Raw genomic sequence first — 13,998 nt, 5'->3', positions numbered from 1 at the left:
AAGCCCTTTTATTAAATCGGACACTTAAACGACGAAATTACAACACGAAAATTTCACACAATCAAATTCACACACAATAAACACACAAAATAATATTAAAATATTTTTTTGACTCGAATTTGTGGCCCCAAAACCACTATATCCGATTAGGGTCGAAATCGGGTTGTTATAGGTTCGGATACGAATTAATCTTTAAAGGTTAAGAACTATAATTCATTTTCTAATGAACTAAAAAACTTTTATTTTTATTTATCAAACTTCTACTTACATTAATAATGGATTGAAAACTTGATCATCTCCACTATCATCTTAACTTTTATTTCAATAATACTTATTACAATTAGAATAATCACATTACATAGTTGCTAATGTTATTTAATAAGTATTTTTTTCTATTTCATTATCTTCTGCTTGAATTAAGTCCATTGAAAATCCTCTGATATTCAACTTTTATTGATTTGAGTTCGTCAGGAATCCCGTAACCCAAGGGTGCTTCTGGTGAGATAAGGTTCGGTCTGTTGCCGCACGAATACTACCATCAACTTGTTCCCACCATAATCGACACCTTCTCCCCTAAAGGGTTTCCTTGATAGCATAACCAATTTGAACCCGTGATCGCATAACCATAGAAAAAAATTCTTTTTACTCTCAATTGGGAAATAAATTTTGTAGGTGATGATACACTCCCCAAATGACAAATGAAATATGTTAGTGTCTGAGCTCCACCAGATCACTGTTAAACAAAACATACCTTCAAATTATCAAAATTTCTAACTAAAACACAAACACACACACACACAAAATCTTCTCTCCCCGTTTTTTCAACACTTAAAATTTTTATCATGTTCTCTCCCTACAACTAATCCCAATAATTTCTCCCTTCATCTCTTCAACATAAAAAAAAAATTACTTCAGCATATGTTGATCTCCATTGGGTATAGGTATATATAAACATTGATGCTGCTGCACAACCTAGCGACACCCAAAAATTCATATTTACTGACATCAATGTCTCTAACAAGAATGGCGGCACTAATTTTTTCTTTTTTTATAAATTCATTCGGTATCGTCAAAGAGAACGATGACACTCATTAAAATATTAATTTTTTTCTTTTTCTCTCAGAATACTCATATTTTTAACACAAAAAATTATTATTATTTTAAAATAACCAATCATTGGGTCATTATTAGGGGTGGTGCCGTCAATGGGTATAGCGGTACCAGAGTGCATTGTAAAAAAATGTCATTCTTGTACAAGATTTTGAATTTGGGTAATTTGTAATTAATAAATTCTTTTAAGTTAGTTTCTAAAAAAAGCCTAAATAAACTCAAATTAATATATTTGTGTTGAAGTGAAATCTTGAAATTTATGCTTAAATTAAGTTAGCTTTAATTCTAAATGTGATATCTCTTGGTCGGAACGTATTAAATCGTTCCGAGTAAGGATGTTACAACTGGATTCTAACTCAATTAAGAAATTACAAAAATAACATTCCGTATTTAAAATAAGTTATATTATTCAAATGTATTTTTAATATTTTTAATTTAAAAAATAATAAAAATATACATATGCTGAATTTGAACTCTTGGCAATTAAATTCTATCTTTACCACTCAAATTCTAATTTCATTTTATCTATAATTTAATTTAATTTTTAATGTGTTACATATGGGTGTTTTAAATACGAATATTAATAATAATACCGGTGGTTAACCTTGTTACTATTTTTAAGCTACACTGAACGATTATCAAAATTAGGGTTTATATTTTAAAATAAATTTGTTGGATTAGGCATAGAAACCTATCAAAGCTTCACCGGCACAAAGTTATCGGATATTTCTTGCTCCACTGTCTTCGACTTCGCTGAAGCGCACTGATTCGACGTTACTCTAATTGAACAAATTGCGTCTAATCGACCTCTCTCTGCTTCTCGGATTTGAGTTTGAGCTCTTGCAAGTTGCCGCACTGAGTCAGGTGAGCCTTACCTCGCTCTTATTTTTCATCTTTGTTCATGTTTCTCCTTTCAAGGCGTTTCGATTTTCTATAGATCCAATTTGTTTCGATATTCAAGAACGGTTCGCCGAGGGAGGGGGTATTGAAGGCGCCTTTTCTTTTTAATAATTGATTCTGTAACTTCTTAAAGTATGGCTAGAAGATACAATGAATCGAGTGGCGATGATTCGAGAGATGAGAGTGGGGAATATGGTAATCGTCGCAAAAGGTATTCTAGGTCAGATAGGGAAAGGGGAAGACGAGAAAGAGGAAGAGAAAGAGAACATGGCGATAAGAATGAGGAGAAGCGGCAGAGGGAAAATTCTGGATCTTTTGGAGAAGAAGACAAGCGTGCTAATAGAGATAGGAGCGAAGAAAGTGAGAGAATTCATGCTGATAATGGTGGTAAGGATAGGCAGGGAGAAAAACGTCCTAGATCCTCTGATGAAGAAGATGGCAAGCATTCCTATAGAGATAGAAGGCGTAAAAGAGAGAGAATTCATGACGGTGATGATGATGGTAAGGATAGGCGGAGAGAAGAAGGTTCAAGATCTTCTGATGAAGAAGATGACAAGCCTTCCTTTAGGGATAGAAGGCATGAAAGAGATAGAATTCGTGATGGTGAAAATGATTCCAAGGCTAGGCGGAAAGATGCACAGGAGGAAAGTTCTGAATCTTCTGATAAGTCAGAAGAAGAGAGGCGAGCCAAGAGGGACAGGAGTGGAAAAAGGGATAGACGTCATAGGCATGACACTGGACATAGGGATCGGCATAATGATAAGCAACGGGAGGAAGATAGGTATAGAAATAGGGACCGGTGGCGTCATTCACGGCATGATTCTGATGATGATGATGATCGCGGAAGAAGGTCCCATAGAAATACAGAACGTGAGAATAGAAGTCAAAGGAGAGACAATGATAATCAGCCAAGCCGGAGAGACAGAGATGATAATAGCTTTAAGGAGAAAGAGGAAGGAGAAATCAAGCAGAAACAACCAGCTTTTCAGCAAACCAACTTGAACGGTGATACCTCGAATTTAGGTAGAAGTGGAGGAGTTTACATTCCTCCATTTAAATTAGCTAGAATGATGAAAGAGACACAGGATAAGAGCAGTGTTGAGTATCAGCGATTAACATGGGATGCCCTCAGAAAAAGTATCAATGGTCTTGTTAACAAAGTAAATGCTACTAATATCAAGAATATTATTCCAGAACTCTTTGCTGAAAATCTTATTCGAGGAAGAGGTCTCTTTTGTCGTTCGTGCATGAAATCTCAGATGGCATCTCCAGGTTTCACTGATGTTTTTGCTGCACTGGTGGCTGTTGTTAACACCAAGTTTCCTGAGGTGGGGGAGCTATTGTTGAGAAGGATTGTTTTGCAGCTTAAGAGAGCATATAAGCGGAATGACAAGGTGATTAATTGCCTCTTCACTAATTCTGATGATTTAGGGTTTTTTTTTCTTTTGTGTGTAACTGACTGTTTCTTGTATTGGACAGCCTCAATTATTTGCAGCTGTTAAATTTGTAGCTCATCTTGTGAACCAACAAGTGGCTCACGAGATTATTGCTTTGGAACTACTCACTGTGTTGCTGGAAAATCCTACTGATGACAGTGTTGAGGTAGCTGTTGGTTTTGTTACTGAATGTGGTTCCTTACTTCAGGATCTTTCACCAAAAGGCCTACATGGTTAGTGTTACCATTTGAATCATGTTTTTCCAATGCAGTACTTATACCCATATTACTACGATTGATACTGGTTTAAGTTCCATAGTATTATGGTGTTGGAATGCTGAGATGTATGTATTGTCTTGCATTTTGTTAATTAGACATGTAATGCATGACAAATCATTTTTCCTTGGGGATGTGCTTTTTTCTTGCTTCAGCTTTTGGAATATACTAAGAACTTCATTTGGTTGACATCCTTAAGTGTGGTTACAATGCTGGTAAGTAGTATGAGTTAGGTTTTGAAAAAGTCACTGTATACTGGTTTTAAAAATATTTCATCCTCAATCGTGAAAAACGATATCTGTGATTCTGATTCTTTTGTTTCTTTTTTAATTTTTCATAAGCTTACTTATTTTGCATTGACCGCTGCAGGAAGCTTTTTACAAATCAATAATAGAAATTTTGTTTAATCTGAATGTAATTTTCTGTGAAACAAAATTGAGGAAAAAGTTTTATCTATTTCTTTTCTCTACTTCGATGATTCTAGTCTAGTGGCATCTTCTTCGACATATTTGTTTCCATTGTCAGTTAATGTTTCCTGTTGTGTTTACAGGTATTTTTGAGCGTTTTCGGGGGATTCTTCATGAGGGAGAGATAGATAAACGTGTTCAATTTCTTATAGAGGGCTTATTTGCTATAAGGAAAGCAAAGTTTCAGGTATGATTTCCCCCTAAATAATTCTTTGAGAGTCCTGTGACAATTTTAAGGTCACATATCTTTTTATCTAACAAAGGAACAGCTTATCATTTTGTATTCTGTTTATTCATTTGCAGGGTTATCCTGCCGTTCGTCCAGAACTAGACCTTGTTGAGCAGGAGGACCAATTAACTCATGAGATCTCTCTCCAAGATGAGATAGATCCGGAGATCACCCTTGGTATGTCTCAAAATGTATCTAGCTATTGATGAACTGTACCTGTTTGATTAATTCCGTCTGGTGTGATTGTGAATACCTGTAATTGTCCTCCTGGCAGACATTTTTAAACCAGATCCTCAATTCTTGGAGAACGAAAAGCGCTATGAAGAGTTGAAGAAAACCATCCTTGGTGAGGACTCCGAGGATGAAGAGGGTTCAGATGCAGGTTCAGGTGACGAGGAGGATGATGAGGATGACGATGAATCTGATGAGGAAGATGAAGAGCAGATGAAAATACAAGATGAGACGGAGACAAACCTTATAAATCTCCGGAGGACAATCTACCTGACAATCATGTCCAGTGTAGATTTTGAGGAGGCTGGCCACAAGCTGCTGAAAATTAAGCTTGAGCCAGGGCAAGAGGTAAGGTGATAGAAATGATTGTGTAATGTAATAGGTCAATCAAAGCTGTTTCTCTTTCCCTGAAAAATGCACTATTACCTTTCTGGCATTGCAATTATCTGTGTTTTCCCCCTATCCTCACTAAACTGAGTAGCCTAACTTTTCTAACATCCCTCACTAAACTGAATAAATTTTCTTATTTTATAATGTTGCATTCTAAGAAACCTTTTACCTTGATTTTGGTTTTTCAGATGGAGTTATGCATTATGCTCTTGGAATGCTGCAGTCAAGAGAGAACTTACCTTCGATATTATGGCCTTCTGGGGCAGCGGTTTTGCATGATCAACAAAGTCTATCAGGAAAACTTCGATAAATGCTTTGTTCAGCAGTATTCTATGATCCATCGGCTTGAAACAAACAAATTACGTAATGTGGCAAAGTTTTTTGCACATTTACTCGGCACTGATGCTCTGCCGTGGCATGTTCTAGCCTACATACGCTTAACCGAGGAGGACACAACCTCATCTTCTCGTATATTTATCAAGATCCTCTTCCAGGTAAGTTAAAAGAGTAAGCTTTTATGTTGATTGAGGTCAACTAGTTGATATATATTTTTAATTGTTATTGGTAAAAGCTTGTATGTTGATTTTCGTACCTGGTAATGGTACAGGAGCTGTCAGAGCATCTTGGAATCCGCAGACTGAATGAACGGCTCTCAGATCCTACAATGCAGGACTCGGTTGAATCTATTTTCCCGAGGGATAATCCCAAGAACACAAGGTTTTCGATCAACTTTTTCACTTCCATTGGGCTTGGTGGTATAACTGAGAATTTGCGTGAGTATTTGAAGAACATGCCCCGGCTTATCATGCAACAACAAGAACCGGCATCTGAATCAGAATCGGGTGATGAGTCTGGGAGCTCTAGTTCATCGGATTCAGAAAGTGCTAGTTCAGAGTCAGAGCCGGAGTCAGATTCGTCAAGTTCTGATGAGGGTGAGAGGCGCAGGAAGAAGCGAAGGAAATGAGGTATAATGGCCGCTGCTGAAGTGAGGTGTTTAGTATCAAACTTGTGTATGATATATGTCTTACTTTCTGATATATATTGCATGTGTTGTTTTTATTCCTTTAGCGGCACTTTGGAATGGATATAAGAACAATGTAGGTGTAATTTTGTATTGGTTTAGAGTCGGATGATTAATGACCACTGTTTTCCAACCTTTTTAAGATTGGGATTTGGGATACTTCTTGTTTTTCAGAGAATAATTCTTTAATTCCATAGTTATTACATTTTCCCAGCGGATGTATCTATACCTCCCCCTAACTAATTGTGGACTGAGCTAAGCTATGGCATTTATTTTGATTTTCGGGGGTTTTTTGGACGACAAATCTTTGGTCTCTCAATATGTTCAAAAACTTATTTATGAGCTCTATGGGTTTACAATAATCTTTTAGCATTTCATAGCCAACTTCCCTTTCGTGTCATGTATTGAACTTTTGCTTCTTTGTTTCTTTCTCTTTTTTGTTTTTGTTTTAATTTTACGTTTTGAGCAAGAGAAAAAACGTAAATTTATAAAAATTTTGATTTTTCTAAAAAATATAACTACAATTCTTTTCTACAATTAGCTTTTAGTATGTTATTCACAATTATTTCAACTTTATATAAGCTATAATGATTTAATTTAAAGATTTTAGTTATTTCAATTTTATTGTGTTTTATTTTCTGTAATTTTTTTTATAATAGTATATGGGATTATTTTTTGGTGCATTGCGAGTGGGAAGAAAAAAATTTCACAAGCAAGGATTAAATGAAGACAAGTATCTTAAATTATATTTAAAAATTTAAAAATGGATATATCTGTATCATACTATCCGAGGAGCAAAGGCCATTCGAGGTAGGCAGAAGAATGCTCTCTTCTTCTTTGGGAAAACCACTGGGTATAGTTATCTGTCCATCCAATTGTAGCAGCATTCGAAACCCAAAGGTGATTTGGAGTTAATCGATTTAGGGTGTGATTATTTTCTTTCAAAATTGGAGAATAGTGAAGATTATGAGTATGTGATTAAAAGAGGGCTATGGTTCATAGGACGGCATTTTTTCACAACTCAAAAATGGACCCCAAATTTCAGGGCATGAAGCCTCTTTCTACTTCGTAGCAGTCTAGATACGATTGTTGGAGCTTCCCATAAAGTATTACAACACACGAATTCTCATGAAAATTAGGAAGACTAAATGTGGATAAGTGAATGAGGTATGTTTGCAAGGTTATGTACTCAAGTGTTTTTTACAAACCATTGAAATTTTTTGTTAGAATTGAAGAAGACAATAAATACAATATGAAGGGATTGATACCTTGTGTTGTAGATGAGGAATGATTGGGTATAAGATTGAATTTTGCGTTTTAGTTCATACAAAATCTTTGGACAACACTACACAGACACAAAAAAAAAGCAAAAAAAGAAAGAAGGGAAAGCATATCTCAGAAGCTCATGGTGAATACAACCCTATAACTCTGGCAAAGGCAGATAAAATACCAACAGAGAATGCTTACAAGCCGTAGATGTTATACCAAAAAAGAAAGTCCAAAATAAGGTTGAACCTAGAGGACTAAATAAAGGAATAGTCAAAGCTCCAAAGATAAATTTTTGAACAGGGCTCTCTGCTCTAGGTAAACAAAAAAATTGCAAAGAACACTTTTCAACAAGTCAACGGAGCCCTTTTAGGAGAAATCTCCACAATAACCAAAAAGAAACTCTGATGACCTAAAAAGTTTCCTTATTGAAGATAAAAAACTTGGCCTCCAAAATTAGTCTTGCACAAATGAAAAAAGAAAATCAAGAACCAAGTTAGGGGTCTAGTGCAAAGATATACCTACAATATTGGGAGAACACTATTTTCAATCTTTTTGGAGATAAAGGAAATCTTGGTGAAGATTTTCCTTTCCAAGGGTTTGAGAAAGGATTACAGGGCTTTGTTAGCAGCAATAATAGAAATTTATCTAAGAATTGAAATAGTTTTACTGAGTATACCAAGAATCAGTTTAGGTAAGATGTATTGTCGAAACCACCAACAGTGGACCCAAAAGAGAATGATCGATGGCCCTATCAAAGACATGAATAGAGCCCAAAAGATGAAGAGGGTGTGCAAGTTGAATAAGGGAGGGGATGAACCAATAGCAACACTCTCATTCTTTTTCAAACAAAGAATCTTCAAACATGGCACCCTCTCATCCCACCAATGTTCAATGACTCTTGAGGAGAGAAGAGAGTAGTAGCCAAGAGGAAAAGAGAATACGTCAGTCCATTTCACTTAGGGATGGACAACATTGTCGTCATTCGAGGCCACAGACGAGGTTGGGAGGAAAACTGGAGAATGTACCATACTTGATTTTACCCCAATTGTATTAACATCTCCAAGACTCCCCCTCTCATAATCTTATATTATCAACCTAGAAATGTGGTGACAACTAATGGGTGACAGAAGGGTTGTGAAAGTGCACCTAGAAAGTAGTCATGAGTTTATTTAGAAATATTGATTGGTCAAAGGATAAAGGAGTTTCAATTAAAATTAAATTCCTTGCTGATACAAGACCTCGAAGCAATGTTGCACAAAATAAGGATAAAGCCAACAAGGATCTTGTGTCCAGGTCGGGCGAGAATGATGATGGACTTGACAAACCCTCCACTGATATTTTTGATGTTAGTATAAATAAAAATTATAGAGGGGCTAGGAACCCTAAATTGCCTTGAATCATTAGAGACATGGTAGTGGTCCACAATCAGGGATGGATCCAAGGAGGGTGCAGGCAGCGGTTGCCCTCCTTGGAATTTTCAGATTTTTAAATTTTATATATAAATTATCATGTATTTTAAATTTTATGTCCATATTGTATAACATTCGTCCCCTTAGCCAAATTGTATTTCATATAATTCACCCCTTTGGCTAAATTGTATTTCATACAATTCACCTCCTTGGCCAAATTGTATTTCATATAATTTACTCCTTTAAGCCATAAGGTTATACTTTATATTAACAAAGTATTTTTCAATTTTTAATTATATAACTTTAATAATAATAATCAAATATTAATGTATGATGGACCTTAGAAGACTAAATTTAAAGGCCCAATATAGACTTTAAAGTCAAATTCTAGAATTAATTAATTTGACTTGTACCTATACATATTAGGTGATTTTCTTGTATTTTTATTTGTATGCCTTATTAAGGAATTATCATACTCTGGTAAGGTGTAGACATTGTCGAGAGAAAAAAGAAAGGAGTTTGATGTTAAGACTGAGAGCACAGAGTAAAAAAATACAAATTATCTCCCTTTCGACTCCTTACGCAAAAGTTCTCTCAGTAAAAATACAAATTATCTCGTGTCCACTGTAACAACCGAATGAGCATTTTCAGCCATGAAAATTGTGAAGATAAGGCGTCACGATAGAATGAAGGATGATTTTCTTTCAACTTGGTGGCAAACATCGAAAAAGAGATAGTTCGAGAATTTTCAACAGATTCTATCATTAATGAGTTCAATCTTATTAAAAAGCTGAGGGGGCAATTTAAGATACCTATTATTGTGAAATAGGATAAATGCCAAGTTTTTTTAATTTGATTTTTGGAATTATAATGATATTTATGAAAATTTTAGTATAATATTAGTTTTTTTTTGCATATTGGAAAGATATTTAATTTTATATAGTGTGATTTTTTTCTTTAAATTTTTTACAGTTAAATCATTAGTGTTTTAAAAAAATATTAAATTGATTTGTTTGATAAGAAAAAAAAGTATTCGAGAAGAATTGACACTTTCTTATGTTAAAAAATGTTCAGATTTAGAAGTTTCCTCCCCCTAGAGTAAAATCCTGGATCTGTCCTTATCCACAACCCATTGATGATTGTAGTGACTGAAACAAAGGATGAGTGTGAGGATGTTAGCTTCACTATAAGCCAAATCGCCTTTGATGCTTGGATTGATATTGATACCATTGGACATCAAGGGGGGTTAATGGCTGCTTTGGAGGTCAAGTTTACTAACTATCAATCAGCTATGTGCAATCGAGCAGGAAATACACGCCTTGGTCAAAGTATGTTCCTCGAATGTCACTTGGTTATTATCTGCCATATATGCCAGTTCTAAGTTTAGATATAGAAGAATGCTTTGAAAGAATTTAAAAATGATATCTCAACAAAGGAAGATTCTTTCCTCCTTCAGCTAGTCAACCTTTGAAAGTATGTTGTGTGGTTACGTTTACTACTCATTTGAAAAGCATGTTGTTCTCATTCTCATGTTATGTGATATTATGACATATACGATTATTCATGACTATTAAAATGTGATGTTTTGATACATCATGATAATATGTGATTTGCATGTCAAAACATGCCTATGTGATACTAAGTGTTAAATGATTTGATAAGCATGATTTACATGCCTAAACTGTTTTTTGTATCAAAGTGAAAATATATTTATTGTGGCCATATCACATGCATGGGGTTGGGACATATGTTAGGAGGAAGTACTGGTAGTTTATTTGCATCACTGGTGGCTTATGGTTGCATGTGAATATGATGTGTGAATTGTGCAAGTGTACATGTTGAATCAAGTAATGAAGTGATGAGTGAGTATTGTTCCCAAGAGGATTGGATGAGTGCTCTTTGTCTAAGTTATCAGAATTGAACAAAAAAGAGAAATGTACCGAATGATGTTTAATGAAATTAAAATGAGATTAACACATTAGAAGTGAGAGTAATGGAGTATACTAGTTACCATTGCAACAAATCAAACAAGAGTACTAAGGACTTTAACAAGGTTCGAATATTGGTCGTGAAGGTTGGGATTACTAAGGGATCTGTTCTAACCCGTGAACAATGCCGTGGCAAAACTATGGCGAATTGACTACTCGATTGGGTACTAATGTGGTTTACCTCTGTTGAAAGAGAGACCTAGGGTTACTCACCCTTAAGGCATTATATGTCTACAGGCTCGAGATCAGCAACTACTACTAAACCTGAACCTTCTAAATCATAAAAGGTAAGGCTCTATGTCTAGAGTTTACATGAGTATTTCACTCATCACTTACTTATATTACCCAACTTCGGTCTAGGTAACCTACTTCTGTTGGTGTCAAGCTACCTTAAGACTTATTGACCATTTAAAGAAAAGAAACCATTGGGTAAAGTAGTAATATGAACCATATTAATCCATAAACATTAATCAAAGTTAAAACATCATCCAAAGCAAACCCTACCCGTATTAAGTTAGCTTATGGCTGGGTTACAAAATATCATCATTATCCAAAAATATTAGTTTAGAATAGAAGAATTGAAAAAAAATGTAGAGGAAGAAATCTAGGTTTCAAAACTCAATTCCCCTCCAACTTGGCGTCTTGTTGTTCATCTTCACCAAAGTTCACAGTCAGCTCAACTTGCTCTTCTTGCCACAATAAGACCTCTGTCCAAGCTCAGAAAAATTTACTGTCTCTCATCTTCTTTTTATTGCCTTTTATAATTGGGTTGTCCTTTAGGGTAAAAGACATCAGCCAATATTTGTTTTTCCCTAATTTTGAAGTCAATATTCTGCATTACACGTGCATATGGGAGACTAAATGCTGAGTGCTCTCATTTTTGACTAGGTGTTTGTCGTTTTCTTCACTGACATTGGCATGAGAACCTCTCATAATGTCTCAGCATACCTCTACCCTCTGCTATCCTTTTCCCTTAAACTTCCCATTCAGCCACAACAAGACCTTTCTATTAGAGTATGTACAAAGATCAATCATGAGATGGTTGTAATAACATACTTGATTTATCATGTTTATTAATATAAGATGTTACCATATTATTTCAGTTTCTTTTCTGTGTCTATAAGTAAGCTGTTTTATAATAATGTCCTAAGAATAATATGATTATTCTTAAAAGTTCCTTAGTCAAGTATTATTGTTGGATAGGACAACGATAATGCATTAAGACTAACATGTAGTTGGTTGATGATAAGGAGTTGTCATTGATATGGAATGTCAGAATCGATACATTAAGACTAACATGTAGTTGGTTGATGATAAAGAGAACAACATATTGGACTGACTCATTATAAGTATGTTTCTTGGATTATTATGTAATTGTCACAACATTACTCATAGTGATTAATATGTATATGATCCTCAGACTTGAGATCATCATAATCCCAACATCGTGAGTTGTATATTTTGATACAGTCAAATGTACACCGTAACTGGTTGTTCTATAAAGGCTGATGTTGGATATACCACGATCTATGTAGAGGGGTATGGTTGATCGAGATAGGATAAGCCCCTCCTACATACTGGGAGTAATATCTTAGGCCACTTGATTGAGTGAGACTAGAAATGCATGGCCATGCTCAAATAAGTTGATATGAGATGTCATACTTATTTGTATATCGTAGTCTGCTTAAGATATTAAGGAAAATGGAATGGAGTATGCAAGTGTGACTATTCCATGACTTGTGTCCAATCCAAAGATAAAGGACTTAAGGATTATTGCATAAAAGATTAATCATAAAAAGGTTATATCGAATCATGATTTCTTGTGACTTAGGTAGCAATGATGCATTGCTAGATGCCACTCATTGTTTGTAGCATTGGTATCGTTCTAGTATTACTGCTAACGTTACAGGAACCTACAGGGTCACACCCTATAGTTGAAATGAACAGAATAAAACATAGTTGATATTGTGTTTGGTTGTCGCTTGAATTAAATTAATTATAGAATTAATTTAATTGGGTAATCAAATATCGAACACATTATGTATAAGGTTGTTGTACGCATTATGAGAACATGAATTTGGTTAGTATATAAATTCAAATAAATATATGGTTTGCCAAAATTATATTATAATTAATGTAATTATAATTTTCGGTTTAAAATATATATTTATTTTAATTTCAAGAAACCCTAAAAAAAGATATATAAGAATCCCGTTTTTCTTTGCTTGGGTCTAGCAGCCGTCAAAGAAAAATTTTTTCAAAACTATTTTGGGGATTCCTTTCGTTCATAATCAACTGGATAGATTACGTAGAGGCCGGGGTCACGATAGATTGAGGCTTGGTTCGATAGCAGATCAGACTACTCGTTGTTGAGGCGTTGCTGTCTACTCAGAATAAACATTCAGTAATTTCGTAACCTTTATCACCCCGATTCGTTCCTTAAACATGGATCCGTGGTTAGGATCGCTGAATTTTTAATTTTTCGCTGCGCCGTAGGGGTGCTGGAGATACGAACTCGGGTTTAAATACTTGGGTGATGCAATTGTATGAGATGCATGCTTTAATTTTATTAAATTTCTGACTGTTTAAATCGTTTAAGAGTAACCTGATAACCGTTCCTTTTGACAATGGATTAAATGTTAATCATGGTGTTATGGCCTATTCAGTTTTATGTTATTACTGTTAAGTGTTAATAGATCTATAATGGTGTGATGGTGGTGTTGACAGTTTCCAGTAAGAGTTAACTGGTTAATGGAACAAGGGTTGTTCTGGCATGAAACCTCAGGGATTAAAATCCCGAAAACGCGATTTTGTTGATAAAAGTTATCAAATCGTGAGGTTTCATTTGAATGGGGTATGCTGTTCGTACCCCCTGCTCCCATCTTCTTAAAGTATGTTTTATAATAAATAAAACTTGGTGGGCCATAAAAGTTGAAAGGATATGTTATAATTCACCTTAACAAAAGTTGTTTAATCATGTATGCTATTTTTGACATGCACGGTGTTTGAAATGCATAGTTATAGCCTAATAGCCCATTTGATAAAAGGTTGTAATTTTATAAATACGGCCTGCGTGTCGTGCCTTACTACTATTCTCTTGTATTTCTCTTCTCATCTTACTTCCTCATATGTAAAACGAGTTTCTGCATATTGTAATTTGCAAGAGTTGCTGTGGACTAGCCGAGAAGGAAGATGGGCCAACCAGTATGGATTGATAGCTTGAGAAACGGCTTACACCTTTAGGTTTCCTTTTGGTTCTCCCATTGGTTTGGG

The 13,998-nt window shown here is 35.0% G+C and overlaps 1 protein-coding gene across 4 annotated transcripts; it reads left to right on the top strand.

Moving 5' to 3' along the window:
* Positions 1-1,622: 1,622 nt before the first annotated feature.
* On the top strand, positions 1,623-6,218 carry LOC107910275 (pre-mRNA-splicing factor CWC22 homolog). Of its 4 annotated transcripts, none has more exons than XM_016838075.2 (8): positions 1,713-1,974; positions 2,144-3,404; positions 3,490-3,679; positions 4,272-4,375; positions 4,492-4,594; positions 4,692-4,996; positions 5,227-5,532; positions 5,646-6,218. In XM_016838075.2, exons 2-8 carry the CDS (start codon positions 2,145-2,147, stop codon positions 6,000-6,002), a joined length of 2,625 nt encoding a protein of 874 aa, XP_016693564.2. In that variant the 5' UTR covers positions 1,713-1,974; position 2,144; the 3' UTR covers positions 6,003-6,218. The 4 variants fall into 4 exon arrangements, with proteins under 4 accessions (XP_016693561.2, XP_016693564.2, XP_016693563.2 ...); XM_016838074.2 differs by having other exon boundaries at positions 2,072-3,404; XM_016838073.2 differs by having other exon boundaries at positions 2,048-3,404.
* Positions 6,219-13,998: the final 7,780 nt, after the last annotated feature.

The sequence above is a fragment of the Gossypium hirsutum genome, chromosome D02 (assembly GCF_007990345.1).
Source record: "Gossypium hirsutum isolate 1008001.06 chromosome D02, Gossypium_hirsutum_v2.1, whole genome shotgun sequence".
Lineage (NCBI taxonomy): Eukaryota > Viridiplantae > Streptophyta > Magnoliopsida > Malvales > Malvaceae > Gossypium > Gossypium hirsutum.
This window is presented reverse-complemented; position numbering and strand designations above follow the sequence as displayed.